This window comes from Nuphar pumila, chromosome 7 (assembly GCF_984573655.1).
Source record: "Nuphar pumila chromosome 7, dmNupPumi1.hap1.1, whole genome shotgun sequence".
Classification (NCBI taxonomy): Eukaryota; Viridiplantae; Streptophyta; class Magnoliopsida; order Nymphaeales; family Nymphaeaceae; genus Nuphar; species Nuphar pumila.
Window position 1 is genome coordinate 124,195,849 of NC_143255.1, and position 18,347 is coordinate 124,214,195.

Consider the following 18,347-nt stretch of genomic DNA (forward strand, 5'->3'; position numbering starts at 1 on the left):
ATCATTTAGGTTTTTCAATGTAATCTTGAATATGTACATATGCATCACTTATCCAATCTTGCCTGCAAATCATTATATGAACTGAAGAATCCACCATGTCCAATTTTGATTTGCAAAGTTTCCTTCTGTATCTCAATTTTTAGGAGCTTTAGTTAGCTTAATTCAGCAATCTCATGAATACAGCTGGTTTAATAACAACTTATTATGTGAGCAAGCACAGTTAAGAAAATTTTTAGGCATGAAGATTATTTGCTTATGCTATGGCTTTTGTTTCTGCTATATTCCACTGATGTTCAGAAAATAGAATGTAAACAAGTAGAAGGTGCCTTTTCTTTTTAATTGGGTTTCAGATTCTTGTCTTTGCATGTGCTGTGCTAACCTATTGAAGGATAGTTGATGCTCTTTGGCTGATTATTCGGCCTCGGTTGTGTTCTGCAGTTGCGAGCCTGTGGAGATATGGATGTAGACATTGTAAATGCGTTATTAGTATCAGTAGAACTTAAAATAGCAATAACAATAACAATGATGATAACAATTGTAGCCTTGTAGGAGTATTAAAGGAATTAATAGTAGTTGAACGGTGCTCATAAAGTGGTGTTAGTCAAATATAATGGCTGGATTATTGGAGTTCCACTATCTTGACCAACTGATCTTGCCTTCAAATCCCAGTGGGGGCTATCCACCAGGTTGACTGAAAAAGAATGCTGTGGCATTGTTGTATTGAAATTTAATGATCGAGATTGCCAAAAGTGTAATGAAATAAGCGGAAGAAACCAAGAATGCTAAAGCATTCACTATGTCCCACACGGACAAATGCAACAAGCACAAGAGAGAAAATCCACTAAGGGATATACAAAGGGCCTTATAAAAAGGCTACACACATGAAAAATAATATCACTATTATTGAAGAAGAGCTCTCAAGAGCAATACAACATACATGGGGGGTTCCCCCTATTTATAAGAAGAGGAGACCAAAGGGGCTCCCAATAGAGTCGTTGGGAGCCCCCAACGGTCACATATGTGACCGTTGGGGGCCCCAACGACTCCATTGTGGGGCCCCTTTTCGGTATCCAAAAAATACAAAAATAAAAATAAAAAGAAAAATAAAAAATAGTGAAATACGAGAAACAAAATAAGTACCCCTATGGGGTACTTTGTGAAATGACCATAATACCCCTATCGGGTATTATGGTATTATTACATATGTTTTAACACCCCCCCTCAAACTTTACGGGGGAATGACCGAAAGTTTGCCAAGGAGGAACAAGAAGCGAGGAGCAGGCAGGGCTTTGGTGAAGAAATCAGCAAGTTGATATTCTGAAGTGACATATGGCAGTGTTACTGTCCCACGAAGATATTCATCACGTACATAATGACAATCCATTTCAATATGTTTCATCCTCTCATGGAAAGTGTGGTTGCTGGCAATGTAGATAGCACTTTTGTTGTCGCAACAAAGCTTCGAAGCCCCGGTAATTTCGACTCCCATATCTTGAAGAAGACTTCGAAGCCACACCAGCTCCATTGTAGTGGTTGCCATAGCCCTGTATTCTGCTTCAGTAGAAGACAATGAGACTTTCTGCTGTTTCTTGCACCTCCAAGCAATTAGCGAATCTCCTAGGAATACACAAAAGCCAGTAGTTGAGATTCGATCATTTGGGTTTCCTCCCCAGTCAGCATCAGTATAAGCTAGTAAATCTAAGGAAGAGATTGAGGATAGGAATAGCCCTTTAGTCAAAGTATTTTTAATATATCGAATGATCCGGAGCACATCACTCATATGCACAGATGTAGGAGCATGTTGAAATTGGCTTGCAGAGTGCACAGCATGAGCAATATCGGGCCTGGTGATAGTCAGATAGGTGAGGGAGCCTATGAGTTGCCTGTAGGGCGTAGGATCGTCCAGCAGAACTCCATCCTCCAGTCGTAGTTTAGCATTGATAACCTCGGGAGTCTCCACCTTTTTATCATCTGAAATCCCAGATTTGGAACATATGTCTGCAGCAAGCTTCATCTGTGACAGTATATACCCTCGAGGAGAGTATGCAACTTCTATGCCAAGAAAGTACCTGAGAAAACCCAGATCAGACATATCAAAATTATGTTTTAACATATTTTTAACTTTAAGAATACCGCTTTCATCATTGCCAGTGATGATCATATCATCAACATAAAGCAGAAGGATGATGATACTATTACCTGCATTTTTAACAAAAAGAGCAGTGTCAGTATAACATGAGCGAAATCCCAATTGTAACATGATAGCACTAAATCTATCATACCAAGCCTTAGGGGCTTGTTTAAGACCATATAAGGCTTTTAATAACCGAAGGGTTTGACCTTGGTTAACACTGATTCCCGGCGGAGGATCCATATATACTTCTTCATTCAACTGACCATTAAGAAAGGCATTTTTAACATCTAATTGGAATATAGGCCATTTCTTAGATGATGCTACCGCAATTAAAGTTCTAACGCTTGTCATGCGAGCCACGGGAGCAAAAGTCTCCTCATAATCGATGCCATATTCTTGTGAGTATCCCTTAGCAACTAATCTAGCTTTATAGCGCTCTAGGGAACCATCACTTTTTGTTTTGACTTTGTAGACCCATCGACATCCTATAGCTTTCTTATTTGGAGGAAGGTGAACTATTTCCCAAGTTTTAGCTTTATTTAAAGCATCTAGTTCAACTTTCATTGCTTCAACCCAATGAGGTATACTTTTTGCTTGATTATAATGGGAGGGTTCATAGTAAGAATGCAAGGCTATTAGACAAGCTCTATATTTAGGTGAAAGAGTTTCATATGAGACAAACCTATTAGGTGGAATTGATTCTCTAGAAGAACGCCTAAGGGAGGTTTCTTCTAGGGGTTCATTAAGCCGCAAGAATTTTTCTAAAGCACTAATAGGTTGGGCTTCCTCACGCCGAGTGTAAACTTGGAGATTGTCACCATTAGTTGGTGATACATCATCATCATGAGAATCATGAGTATTTTCTAAAATTTCTGGATGACTCAAAGAGTCATCATTTGAATCTTCTAAAAGATCATTGATAAACATATAATCAATTTCATTTGATTTTTCCAATATGTCAAATCCATTTTCATCTTCTAAAAAGGTTACATCTTTGGAGACAAATAACTTATTGTTTTTATGATCAAAGCATCTATAGCCTTTTTGATTTTCACCATATCCTAAAAATACACATTCTATTGCTTTAGGTGACAATTTATCTCTTTTATGTAAAAGAACAAAGCATTTACACCCAAAAATCCGAAGACGATTGTAGTCGGGTGTCATATTAAAAAGTTTTTCATAAGGAGAGATATTATTCAATTTTGAAGATGGCATCCTATTGATTAAATAGGTGGAGGTTAACACGGCTTCGACCCAAAAATTTTTAGGAATATTTTTAGAAATGAGTAAGGATCTAGTGGTTTCCAAAATATGCCTATGTTTTCTTTCCGCTAGACCGTTTTGTTGAGGAGTTCTTGGGCAAGATTTTTGATGACAAATGCCATGTTGTTTTAGATATGCTTGAAAATCATTTGATAAGTATTCTCCACCCGAATCGGATCTAAGAATGGATATTTGACTTTGAAATTGATTTTGAATTTTTGCATGGAATTCTTTAAAGAAGTTAAAAACTTCCGATTTAAAGTTAAGAAAATAAATTCATACATATCTAGTATAATCATCAATAAAAGTAACATAATATGAATAACCACCTTTAGATAGAACCGGAGATGGCCCCCAAACATCGGAATGCACCAATTCAAAAGGTCTTGTTGTCACAAAGGATCTAATAGGAAAAGGAGTAGACTTCATTTTGCCAAAAATGCAATCTTTGCAATTGATATCTTTTTCTTTACAAAACTTGTGTCCAAAAGGAAAAAGATACATTTTAGAGTAACTTGGATGTCCAAGCCTTTTATGCCAAGTTTCAATATTTTTGTCTTGGACATAAGTACAAAATGAGGTATTTGGAAGCATTAAATTATCCATAAAATAAAGGTCTCCCTTCCTATGGCCTTGCCCAATCCGCTTCCCGGACCGGAGATCCTGCACAAAGCACCCTTGGGATGAGAAAGATATTTCACATCCATGGTCGGCTATTTGAGAAACGGAAAAGAGGTTAAGATTTAATTTTGGAACTATTCTAACTTTTGGAACAAGGAAATTTTGAACATTTTTAGAATCAAGAGTTCCAACACCATTTATTTTGAGAAAAGTTCCATCGGCCGTAGAGACACAAGACATTTTTGAATTGGTGTGCACATTGGTTAATGCATTTTCATGAGGGGTCATGTGAAAAGAAGCTCCGGAATCTAAAATCCAAGAGTACGTACCGGGAGGTGCTGATGAGGCAATGGCGACACCGGAGGTGGAAGAAGTGACCTTTAAGATTTGTTGAAGAGCCAAGGAGATTTGTCCAAGAGTGTCTTTGAGATCCCCGTTCTTGCCGTCATCTTCTTTGGTGGTGGATTCTTCAACGGAAGCCACCTTTGGCTTGAATGCCCCATTTAGCTTTGGGCAAACGGGTTTAATATGTCCCGGCTCATAACAATGGTGACATATAATCATTTTTCTTCCACCACTCCCTTGCTTACCAAAATGAGGTGGTTTGTATGTTTTAACATGATTGCCGGGTTTAGATACGGCAAGAACTTCCTCTATGCTTTTACCCATGCTATGCCTAGTCTCTTCTTGAGTAATCTCGGCAATAGCTTCTTCTAAGGGAGGAAACGTGGATCTATGGAGAAGTGAGGATCTTACTTGTTCAAATTCGGGACGAAGCCCAAATAAAAATTGAAACAATCTATCTTGTTCCATTTGTTTTTGTCTTAGAACCACATCCTCCATAGATACCCATTTAGGCTCTAAAAGAGCCAATTCATCCCACAAAGGATTTAGAGCACTATAGTAATCTTGTATGCTCATGTCGCCTTGTTTTGTGGTTCTTACTTTTTCTTGCAAGAAATAAGCTCTTGCAAGATCCTTTTGGGTAAACATACCCTTCATAAAAAACCAAGCTTCATTTGCCCGGCGGAATTTTGCAATATTTGCACATACCTTAAGTTCGACATTATTCATAAACCATGCAAGGATTTTTGCATGGTTGCTCTCCCAATCTTCCATTTGATGATTATAATCTTCAATGGCCTTGAGACGAGCATCGCCTTCAAGTGCTTTCTCTTGATCTCCTTCCATCTTTGTGAGCTTAAGTTGGGGTTCCAGAACGGTTCCCATTACATAACCCCAAAGCTTCTTGCCTTTGAGATTATTCTCCATTGCGGATGCCCACATCATGTAATTTTTTCCATTGAGTTTGAATGATAGATCGATCTTGACTTCCATTGCTACACAAGGAAGATGTGAGAAAGAAAGGAAGTAGAGAGAGACAAGATTTTACCTTTAGAAGATCTTATGGCTCTGATACCATGTAATGAAATAAGCGGAAGAAACCAAGAATGCTAAAGCATTCACTATGTCCCACACGGACAAATGCAACAAGCACAAGAGAGAAAATCCACTAAGGGATATACAAAGGGCCTTATAAAAAGGCTACACACATGAAAAATAATATCACTATTATTGAAGAGGAGCTCTCAAGAGCAATACAACATACATGGGGGGTTCCCCCTATTTATAAGAAGAGGAGACCAAAGGGGCTCCCAATAGAGTCGTTGGGAGCCCCCAACGGTCACATATGTGACCGTTGGGGGCCCCAACGACTCCATTGTGGGGCCCCTTTTCGGTATCCAAAAAATACAAAAATAAAAATAAAAATAAAAAATAGTGAAATACGAGAAACAAAATTAAGTACCCCTATGGGGTACTTTGTGAAATGACCATAATACCCCTATCGGGTATTATGGTATTATTACATATGTTTTAACAAAAAGTAGATTCAGCTTCTGTAGCTGCACTTTGGAATTTGCCTGCGTCAAAATCAAATGCTTCTACTATTGAGTTTCCTTTAAATGTGTTATAATACTGATCCTGTAAAGTATCATCTTCATAAATGCCATGATATATTCTTTATGGGTTCTTTATGCTTGTTCCTTTGATTAAAGCATGTTTGTTACTATGATGCAGTATACTGACCATCTTTTCTAGTGGCAGGGCCAGAAATAAAACGTAGAAAGCGACAAAGGAGAAGGCATTTGGAAGACCAGGAACCATGTGTTATGAGAGGTGTTTATTTTAAGAACATGAAGTGGCAGGCTGCAATAAAAGTTGATAAGAAACAAATTCACTTGGGCACCGTTGGATCACAAGAAGAAGCTGCTCATTTGTATGACAGGTGTGCTTAACCACCTATTTTGATAAATATTCATTTTGACTGCATAAGATATAATTGTGATTGCTGGAAGAATGATAACCTCAGGAACTGTTTAAAAAACAATCTTATTGATTAACACCTAGCTTAGCTTGCCCAAGGGCTCACATGTCGTTTGGTGGGTCAGCTTAAGGCGTTCAAGTTGAAGGTGTTAAAATATATATATATATATATATATATATATATAATGTGTGTGTGTGTATATATATATATATATATTGTATGTTATGTGATAGGTAATGCTCTCTAAGGGCATTTGGTCTTGTTATTTTCATGTTAATAGTGACTGTCCACTAGGGACGGTATTGTATTTTTGTTCTTTATTTTATTTTTGCCTTTAATGTTGGAACAGTTCGGACAGTGACTGCCTATGGGCCTGTTCCAACAGTCATAAACAGTGAATGCCTCTCTTAAATGCCCATCTTGGCTCTATATATAGAGCTTTTCTCCTCTTTGTAAGATAATGCTTCTTTTAAGCATTCATGCTCAATAAGATGAATATTTTTTATATTTTTGCGTTCCTCTCTTTAGTTCTTTGATGTCTTGAATGCACTTAGTGCTTGTGTAGTGCTTTTGTGCTCTTGTATTGTCCCTTAGTTGAACTTATGTATGTGCATGTGCACTTTGTGTTTATGATCTTATAAGCCCTTAGAGTCTCTTGTTTTATATTTTCGCATATTTCATTATATGGTATCAAAGCCAAGAAATCTTTTTTGGTATTTTGTCTTTTTGGGTCTTAGGATTCTTTAGTTCGAGTTCATGCTTTGTGAAGGATTTGTAATCGTTGTGTGACTTGGATTCAAGAGAAATCTTGACCCGCTATGTATCTTATATCTTTAGTGTTACTTGGGTTATCTATCTCATGCATTATGCATGAAAATACTCATTTTTCTTATCTTTGAAACATTATTTTTATTTTTGTTCAAAATTAAAATCTTGAAATATTTTTTTAAATTATTATTGGATTTATTTTTATTAAATGTTTTATAAGGTTTATAATATTTGTTTGATCTTGTGAAATTATATATGTGCATGCTTTTATGAGATCTAGTTTGAATCTTAGTTTTTCGAACTTGCTTTATTTAATATGTACGTATATGATCTAGTATTCTTGAGCATGTATTCTTGGCATTTGTATGCTTTATTTGAACACTTCATGGTTATAAATGTCAAATCATGTTCGAATTTATTATTAAACTTTGTTTTGTTTTTTTGAAAAATTATCAAATATTTTAAAATAATTTGAAATGGTATTGTGTGTCATTCACAAGTATGATCTTATGAGATTTTGCTTAACTTGTGTTTGGATTTTTTTCTTTCTTTACTCTTGATGTATTATTATGTGAAACCTAAAATAGATTATGAAGTATTAAAAATTATATGTGGTTAGGATCTTATTGATCATGGATACCTTGCTATTTTTGAATTTTGAATAAATAATTATTATATTGATATATGATCTTTGTGCACTTGTGATTGTCTTACATGATGAATGACGTGCATAAGGTATTGAACATGATTTCTTATGGGAATCATTCACTTTTATAAATGCCTTTAAATATGTTATTTTTTAAAAATAGTTATGTTATTGGGTGTTTCTCTTGTTGGCCCTGTTGTGGTCCTTGTGATTGTGTTATTTTCTTAGTCTCATGGCTCTTTAATGAACATTATCTTATATATTTTGCATGAGATTTAAATATTATGCTTTTTTGCATACTTAGTTTTAATAAAATATTAATTTGAGAATTATGAGAACCTTCTTTATGTTTGCCCTTTGTGAGTGTTATATGTGTTTTCCTCGTGGTTCAGTTTAGTAATTGTCCATTATTGATGGACATGCTTGTTCGTAATTGAAGACTCTCATTGGTGGACATGCTTGTTCATAATTGAAGACTCTCATTGGTGGCCATTTTATCTTGTCGTATGCTTATATGTTTTTACTAAAACTTATTTGCGATGTTTTTACTAAAACTTATTTGCGGCACAATACCTCACATGAGTTTTAAGTGTTATGTTTCTATTGCATACTTATGATATTCAATAAAATATCAATTTTTTATATTGTGAGAATTCTCGTGTAGCCCTTTGTGGGTTTTGTGAGAATGTTCCTTAGAGAACATTTTTTTTTATTTATCCACTTAATATTGGTGGACATTTTGGTTCGTGATTGAAGGCTCTATAATTGCATTACTTTAGGATTTCCTTAACTTGAAATTTTTTGTCTTATCAGTTTTTGTTCCTTGGAATGTGTCTTTTAAGGTTTTTATTATTTGGCTTTGTAAGTCCATCACTCTTCTTTCGATACATCCATTATTATTTGTTTGACTTTATCGAGGTGAGTTGTATGTGAAAAGAAGACATTATTCACGTACTGGGTTTGGATCAGATCCAAACCCAATTCAAGTGTATCTAATTTCAGATTTAAGCACATGTTCATTTATTATATTAATGGCATATTGTAAATTACATTGTTGTGTAATGGGTATTCTCGTACCCTAGTAATTGTAACACTATATACTTAATGGAATGTCAATACTGCAGCCTCCAGTGAAGGATTCTGCAACTCTTACGTATCCTCTCCTCTTCCTGTGCTTGGTCTTGTGCATGTGCCAAGGAACCCACCATTTCTTACATGGTATCAGAGCCATTGATCCTCTCTCCAACGTCTTCATCCACGGTATTTCTTTTCTTATTCTTCTTGAAATCTATTGATTCTCTCCGGTCAACGTATTTCTGAAATCTGCATCCCTATTTCTCTCTCCTTCACATCTAAAAATCTGCATCCCTATTTCTGAAATCTACCGATCTTATTCTAAAAATCTGCATCTCCCAACTATTTGCATCTAATTTTTCTCCTTCTCACACTGTTTCACGTGATTTCATTTGGTCACGCACGTGATTTCATTTGGTCATGCATGAGCAAATCTTTGTGTAATTTCATAAGTTCTTCTTAATCTGATATTTTCTTCAGAACTAAGTAAAATATCAGATCTGAGTAAAATATTAGATTCTTTTTCTTTACATTTTAGAATAACGTTACCTCCAAAAATCATATTCAGCTCTTTGCATTTCATTGAGTGATCTTTACAGATCAGTTTACTGCATAACTCTGGTTCTGTTTTGGGTCTGCTACCCGTAAAAAAAAAAAGACCGAGTTTCGAGTTCTGATTTTTTGTTCTGACTTCTTTGGTTCTACTCCAGTATTGTTTCTGACTTCTTTTATTTCTAAGTCTTGCTCAGTCTTCAATCACCTATGGATTCCCTTTCTTCTTCTCAATCTGACCTCTCTTCCAACTTTCTTAGTCAACTTGTATCCGAGAAACTAAATAACTCCAATTTTCTCACCTGGAAAAGACAAATCATCCAATTTATAAGAAGTCAGGATCTTTTTGGACATCTAGATGACTCTGTTTCTGTTCCTCCAGAGTTCATATCACAAGATGGCAAAGCTGGGGAGGGTGATACTTCCATTACTTTTGTCAGAAATCCATAATATATATCCTGGATGAAGCGAGATCAAGCTTTGGTTGCCTACATTACTTCCACCCTGTCACAGGAGGTGCTTGTTGCAATTCCAGATGACTGTTCTGGAATGCAATTATGGCATCGATTGGTTCAGACATATTCTCAAGTTTCTCAGGCCAGAGTATTATTTTTGAAGAAAGAGTTTCAAATGCTGAGGAAGGACTCCATGACCATTATGGAATACTTGAACAAAATGAAGACCATTACAGATCAGTTGGCCATCGTGGGATGCGCAGTTAGTGACAGAGATATGGTGCAACAAACTTTGAGCGGGCTGGGATCGAATTATCATATGATGATTACTTCTTTATTGTGTTTGCCAGATTTACCTACATTTGAAGACCTTCGTGCCAAACTTTTACAATATGAGATGACCTTGAAGGGATTTTCTGAAGATACTCATGCTCAAGTTGGGGCACACGATGTCCTTGCCACAGGAGTTGCCTATGGACGAGGACGTGGTAGGTATGATTTTCGAGAAAGAGGAGAACAAGAAAGAAATGGACAAGTCATGGAATATTACCTACACCCAATATTCCTCCTAATGGACAGAGGCAAAGATCTATACCCACCTGTTTTCTATGCAATAAAATGGGACATATCAAAGCTAATTGCTAGTTTAATCCTCAAAATAGAGGCAAACAACCATAGACAAGAAAGGGGTCAGATAAATTGAAGAACAATAGTGAAGTCAAGGAGTTGTTACTATCTGCTCTAGCTGAATTGAATTTAAAACAAAATGATCAGGGCACTTGGTATATCGATTCTGGTGCAGCCACTCATGTCACTCATGTCACTGGTGATGCTGGTAAGCTCCTAACTCCTGTTCCTTATGCTGGTAGAAATAGTATAGTCACTGGAGATGGGTCTCACCATCATATTTCTCACATTGGAAACTCTGTCATTCCTATGTCTACTTCTTCTCTTGCTCTTTCAAATGTCATTTATGCTCCGAATATCAAGAAAAATATTGTTTCTGTCTCTAAGCTTGTAGATGACATCAATGCTCTAGTTGAGTTTACTCCATTTTCTGTTTGTGTCAAGGACCTTCACACGAGGGAAACGTTCGCTGAAGGAAAACGCCAAGGAAATATGTACGTGTTCCAAGAGAATCCTTCGACCTTGAAGCTCACATCATCATCTTCTTCAACCCTTCCTAAGAATGTTTTTAGTCTTTCTGAGTGTAATAAGCCAAATCTTTGGCATAGTCGTCTGGGTCATTGTAATAGTCGTTTCATTCAAAAGCTTGTTTCAAGCAGTCTTCTTCCCAAGTCAAGTCTAAGTTTAAATGTCAATGATAAAAAATGTTCAAGTTGTCTGCAATGTAAGAGTCATGTTCTTCTATTTCATTCTATCAATAAAAGAACTTCAAGACCATTTGAAATCATTTGTTCGGATGTTTGGGGTCCGACTCCAATTCCCTCTATGTCTGGCGTCAGATATTATCTTATTTTTGTTGATAGCTATTCTCGATATACATGGATTTTCTTTATGAAATGTAAATCCGAAATATTCAAGTTATTTCAGAACTTTCATTTCTTTGTTCAAAATCAATTTTCTGATAATATTCTGTTTCCAATGTGATGGAGGGGGTATTCTCCTCAAATGACTTTATTAATTTTCTCCAGACAAATGAAATACGTAGACATGTGTCTTGCCCTCATATACCTCAACAAAATAGGATTGCTGAATACAAGCATCACCATATTGTCGAGAGTGCAATGAGCATGATGCATGATAGTAACCTTCCAATTACCTTATGGGCAAAGGCTTTTCATTCAGCCGTTCATATCATAAACCGATTGCCCATGAATATCTTGGAAAACAAATCACCCTACTTTTCTCTACATGGTTTTCATCCAAATTATCATGATTTGCGAGTATTTGGGTGTGTATGTTATGTTCATATTGACAGTTCAATGCGACACAAGTTTCAGGATAAGGCCTTGAAGTGCAAATTTGTGGGGTATGCTGATGATTATAAAGGGTACAAATGCTATGATCCTGTGAGCAAGCGTATCAAAATATCCAAGAATGTTGTATTTGATGAATTGAATTTTGACCACAATGTTAACACTCTTCCTGAAATTGAAGTTTATCACCCCTGGTTACACTCTGATATTTTTTCTAGTGTTAATGATGTTTGTCCTTCAGAATGTAATCAAAGAGATGAGGGAAACATGTCTGATGCTCTCCAAAGGACTCAGGAAAGTGTCCTCTCAGATCTATCCTTGCCTCCCGAAAGGTATAAAGGTATTGTTTACTCTCGACGTAAGGGGACCATCTCCAATTCTGATCAGGAGATGAATTCTTCTTCCTCTCTTCCCAGAAGATCCACTCGACCCCGACATCCTATTGAGAGATGGGTAAGTTATGAGAACTTTACTATGGATTTCCAACTCTTCTTAACCTCTTTAGGTAAGGAAGATCAGCCCACAACATTTCCAACACAGCAAATTCTAAGCGATGGATTGAAGCTATGAATGAAGAAATGGAGGCTCTTCATGAATGTGGCACTTGGGAGATTGTTCCCAGACCACATGATCGAAATGTGGTTGGGTCCAAGTGGGTGTATAAAATAAAATATAAGCCGGATGGTACTATTAAACGATATAGGGCTAGATTGGTTGCCAAGAGATTCACGCAGGAGCAAGAACAAGACTATGATGAGACATTCAATCCGGTTGTGAAAATAGGCACTATTCGAATTATATTATCATTGGCTATTAAGCATCAGTGGATTATCAATCAGCTGGACGTAAAAAATGCATTCCTACATGAAACTCTGAAGGAGGAAGTGTACATGAAGCAACCCACGGGGTATGCAAAAGGGAACTCCAAAGAATATGTGTGTAGATTAAAGAGAGCTATATATGGTTTAAAGCAAGCCTCCCGATCTTGGTTTGATAGTTTTTCTCTTAAAATAGAGAAATATGATTTTAGTCGGTCTCTTCTTGATCATTCTCTTTTCATATTCAAATGTAAAGACACAGTTACCTTGTTATTGATATATGTTGATGACATAATCATTACAGGTAACTCTAATGAACATATTGAGTAGGTCAAAGAACTCCTGAATCACAGGTTTAAGATGAAGGACCTTGGTCAACTGCGATATTTCCTTGGAGTAGAAGTTGACAGAACTGTTGAAGGCATGACACTTACTCAACATAAGTACACTATTGATGTTCTCAGCAAGGCAGGTATGAAAGATTGTAAGCCTCTAAGCACGCCTAGTGTGCTTCATCAGAAACTCAGTTCCCAAGATGGAGATTTGTATGAGAATCCTACAGAATATCACAGCATAATAGGGATGCTTCAATATCTCACATTTACTCGCCCTGATATTGTCTATTCAGTTAATCAGGTATCTCAGTTCATGCATGAACCACGCATTGGGCATATGGAAGATGTTAAACACATTCTTCGATATTTGAAGGGAACTATTGGGGATGGTCTTGTGTACAAGAAGAATATGAAGGAACGTCACATGCATTAACTTCTTGTATACACAGATGCAGACTGGGCAGGAGATCCAAATGAGCGTAGGTCAGTCTCATGATATTGTGTTTTCGTTGGCCTAAATCTTGTCTCTTGGAGCAGTAAGAAACAAAGGGCTATTACGAGATCGAGTACCGAAACATAATATAGATCAATGGCAGTTGCTACAGCTGAAGTAACATGGATCAGACATCTGTTGACAGAAGTAGGAGAATCAATATCTAAATGTATTCTCTTATGTGACAATCAAAGTGCCATCAACATGTCATTGAATCCTATCTACCACAGTCGTGCCAAGCATATTGAAATTAATCAACATTTTGTAAGACAGAAAGTCAAAGAGAAGGAAATTGAACCAGGATTTGTTTGAACTACTGATCAAGTTGCCGACTTGTTTACCAAAGGGCTTGTCAAGGACAAATTCTGGATGTTGAAAGGCAAGTTGTTCATGGTTCAAAACCATGTACAATTTGAGGGAGGATAAAAAGAAGACATTATTCACGTACTGGGTTTGGATTAGATCCAAACCCAATTCAAGTGTATCTAATTTCAGATTTAAGCACATGTTCATTTATTATATTAATGACATATTGTAAATTACATTGTTGTGTAATGGGTATTCTCGTACCCTAGTAATTGTAACACTATATACTTAATGGAATGTCAATACTGCAGCCTCCAGTGAAGGATTCTGCAGCTCTTACGTATCCTCTCCTCTTCCTGTGCTTGGTCTTGTGCATGTGCCAAGGAACCCACCATTTCTTACAGTATGCACTTCTATGTTGTGGGACTAGAGTTAGTTGTTGAGGTGAGTTATGTGCATCTCTGTCTTCTTGTCAATATAGATTGTCAAATGATTTGACTCTGTCTTACGGTTGATTGACCTCTGGTTCTATGAGTGTGTTGTATCACTCATTTGTTTCTTGTGCACCTTGATGTTGTGGCATCATGGTTAGCTGTTGAGGTGAGTTATGTGTGCACCTCATGTCATCTTATCAGTCTAGATTCCCAGGGATTATGAGTGACGTGTTGTCATTTGCCTTAGGTCTAATTGATGGTTGATTGACCTCTGAACTCATTGTTGGAAATCTGAGTTAGTTATTGGGGTGAGTTGCGTGTGCATCTCATGTCATCTTGTCAGTATACGTATGTATTTAACTGGCATGTGATTGACCTTGGTTTCTATGAGTGTGTTTTACCACTCATTGTTTGTTTGGCCCAGAGTTACCGGAAGCGCCTAGGTAAAAGGGAAAGTGCGCTTCCCCGTGCTTCGAAAGCGCGAAACGTCACGCTTCCAAAGCGTGAGGGGAAGCGTCCCCCTTTTTTGGGAAGCACGCTTCCCTTTTATGGTAAGCGCGTTTCCCTTTTATGGGAAACATGCTTCCCATTTATGGGAAGCGCGCTTCCCCCTCGCTTCCTCATTTTTTCATTTTTTTCGCTTCCCCCTCGCTTCCGGTTCGCTTCCTAGGTCGCTTCCGAGACGGTTCAGAATTTTCTTCTAAGTAGTCCCCCACTTCCTAAATTTTTGAAAGTGCCTCGCTTCCCACTCCCGCTTCCCGTATTGCTTCCCGCTCCCGCTTCCTCGACTGGTAACTCTGGTTTGGCCATTGTTACGATATTAGATGCTCGTATTGATTTTTGTTAGTGATGGCTCTATTATTTGGTTTTGACCATTTTTTGGTTCTTATGGATTAAATCTCATATTATTACAAAAGTTATTGTTTTGATTTGAATATTGTTTTTCAAATTTTCTTACTTATTGACATTAGTTTGTCTTCATTACAATATGTTTACCTCACTGTTTCCTCGTCTTAGGCCTCTTATTTAAGTGTCATTTTATGTAGATAAATGTTATTTTAATGTGATGAGTTATGTGCACCCATTGGTTTTTTCATACTTCTTGTCTGTGTTAAGCCCATAAGTGGCATTGCGATTGTGCTCTTGTTCTAGTAGCTGATAAACTTTAATTTTGAGGTTTGAAGGTCTAGTGAGGTGATTGCTTATGGTGGTCGCACTATTGTTGAGATTTGCAAATATCATTCCTTTTGTTATGTGAGATTTTTTAAAATCTCTCCATAAAATTTCTAAACTTTTTCTACTTGTATGGAAAAATGTATTGATAAAATTTCATGCATCTTATGTGCATTTCACATATATATATATATATTTAAAGATTGATGTTTGATCATTTATGCTTGAACCCATTCTAGGTTGTATGAATAAATCTTAATGGGTTGTGATTTGTGAGATTGCTCTCTTTTATTATTATGTGCATTAAATATTCTTTAATTGTATGTTGGATAAATATGTGTTTCATATTGATTATCTTGTTCAGATTGTTGTATGCATGAATTTAATTATCTCCTCTTATCTTCGGGGATTTTTTGAATTGTTATATTTTATATATGCATGTTGTCGTTGATGATTTGTTATTTCATTTGAAATGCTTTTCTAAATTTTTTTTGGGATATTATTTATGCATAATTGTGTATTTCTTCTTGATGATTTATATCTCCTTTAGTGATCAAATTCTCTTATGATCAATATTTATATTTTCTTGAAAAATATATTAATTTTGGGTTTATGATTTGATTTCATAAAAAATTATCCTTAAGGTATGCTCCTCTTATCTTTCTTAATGATTATCAAATGTTTTTCTTGTTTGAAGATATATTTGTTTTAAAACTATTGGGTTAGAATATTTTTCTTTGTGTAGTTGGAACATTTGTTTTGTTCTCTCGCGATGGATTAAGAAAGAAATTTCTTTGATGTATCATTTCATGAAGATGGAGATAGCCGATGAAGGCATTTAGGGACGATCACTAACAAAGGCATTCGAAAACTTGTATTTGCAAAATTCGTTGATGCGTCATAAACATGGCGATGGAGACTATCAGCGAAGATATTTTGAAGACTTGTATTTAATGAAGACTTTCAAAGACTTTATTTAATTAAGACCTTTGACGACTTGAAGTCAAAGTTTCGGTTATCACACCCTAAGTTTGAAGGGGGGTGTTAAAATATGTATATATGTATATCCATGACTTGTTATTTTCATGTAAATAGTGACTGTCCATTAAGGACAATATTGTATTTTTGTTTATTATTTTATTTTTGTCTTTATTGTATAATGTAAGGGGTCTATGTGACTGTTGTAACAGTCCTGTCATATAGTCATAAATGACTGTTAGGACTGTTCCAACAGTCATGAACAGTGAATGCCTCTCTTAAATGCCCATCTTGGCTCTAAAACATAGGGATTTTTCCTCTTTGTGAGATAATGCTTCTCTTAAGCATTCATGCTCAATAAGATGAATGTTTTTTATATTTTTGTGTTCCTCTCTTTAGTTCTTTGATGTCTTGAATGCACTTAGTGCTTGTGGAGTGCCTTTGTGCTCTTGTATTGCCCCTTAGTTGGACTTGTGTATGTGCATGAGCATTTTGAGTTTATAATCTTATAATCCCTTTGGCCCTCGTTTTGTATTTCCGCATATATCATTACAGAAGGATGGTGAGAGATTGTTACCCAGGGTGCACATCCCTTGCTGCAACGACAAGCCAACATGGCTTCTCTCGGCCTGTAAAGGGACACCCAAACTGTAAGTGGTGGTTTCTCCCTGAAAAAAAAAATCTAACTTAGCTTTCTGGTTTGAAGTTGCCCTTCTAGTAGCAGGTAGAGTTTAAAAATCTTCAGGTTGATGATAAATCAAATTAGCTGGTGAGAGACAACTATTATGTCAGCATGATGAAATGAGGGATTTCATGAAAGGGAAGGCAGTCTTAGGCATTCCAATCTCTGGGAAAAATGCTTTGGTTTTGTAAAGTGTCTAGAAGCCTCAGATTGAAAATCCATAAACTAAACATGGTGTAAGGATATTTAATTGTTTCTTCTTTTTTCTAAGTTGTGAAGTCTTGCTGGTGTATGTGTGAGTTATATGCCTGTCCAATTAAAAGGTTTTGGTGGAAGATAATTGAGTGTAATGGACAGAGTCAGTTTATGAACACTATCTAGTTGCTTAAATGTGTAATAAGTGCTTTCCTGGGTGCTGAAGCTACCTAGAGAAGGGGACTGGATGTTGTAGGATAGTCAGAGAATCAAGAAGGTGAATATGCATAGGGCACTGTAGTTAGATCTTGGAAGAACAAAAGCGGATATAGAATCAACAGTAATGATCAGTTTCTTAATTTATGAAATTATTATTTCTTGATCTTGTGACACTGAGGGTGGACATGAGAATTAATAATATTTTATATCCTGTTTTTATTAGTACATCTTCATTCTTTGCAGGTAAAAGAATCTCATTGTTTCACCTGAATCCAAGATTGGAAAGTGTCTTTAAAAGAATACAAGAATTTGCTAGTTCATGATCACCATTTATCTTTAACCGAGGCCTCTTGAGTTTGAATCCCACCATGGGCTATCCCCTGGCTTGGCTATTTAAGAATCTACCTGATTTAGTCAGAGGATTGCATAGCTTGACAAAAACAGAATAGAATGTCTAAGACATTAGATTCTGATCATCTTATTTGTTTATCAAACTTACAATCAAATTTTCAAATATGAATACATGTAGGCATAATGGCATTAATATATCCAGAAAACATCCTGAATTGATTAGATTTAAGTTTATATCTGGTGATGCTATACAGTTGATTAGATCTTCATCTGATAAGGGCTCTTTCAGTGCATGTCTGAATTGAAACACAATTCACTTGTAACCAATTACGCTGAGTTTGGTAATGACCCATATGTGAAACTATCTAAACCTTTTAGATCCTAAGCCAGACAATGGAGCCCTACCAGGAGTTTGTATCACATGCAACATATGGCTTTTAAGAGACTTGCCATCTTGTTATGACTCAAGAAATATGAAAGTTGATATTAACTGGTTTTCTAAGAGAAAGATTCATGAATTGATGCCTTCCTCAGGAAAAAAAAATGTATTGTTTAAAGTTTTTGTCAAGGTGCAACTCTTC

The 18,347-nt window shown here is 36.3% G+C and overlaps 1 protein-coding gene across 3 annotated transcripts in view; it reads left to right on the forward strand.

The window, feature by feature from the left end:
* LOC149833317 (ethylene-responsive transcription factor-like protein At4g13040) overlaps positions 1 to 18,347 on the forward strand; it is a 42,310-nt gene that overhangs the window by 22,762 nt on the left and 1,201 nt on the right. For 2 of the 3 annotated variants that reach the window (XM_090012792.1, XM_090012793.1), the window contains exon 5: positions 6,122 to 6,308. In XM_090012792.1, coding sequence (XP_089868918.1) covers positions 6,122 to 6,308 — 187 coding nt within the window. The remainder of the gene's footprint in view (positions 1 to 6,121; positions 6,309 to 18,347) is intronic. The other variant, XM_090012794.1, reaches the window with a different exon arrangement.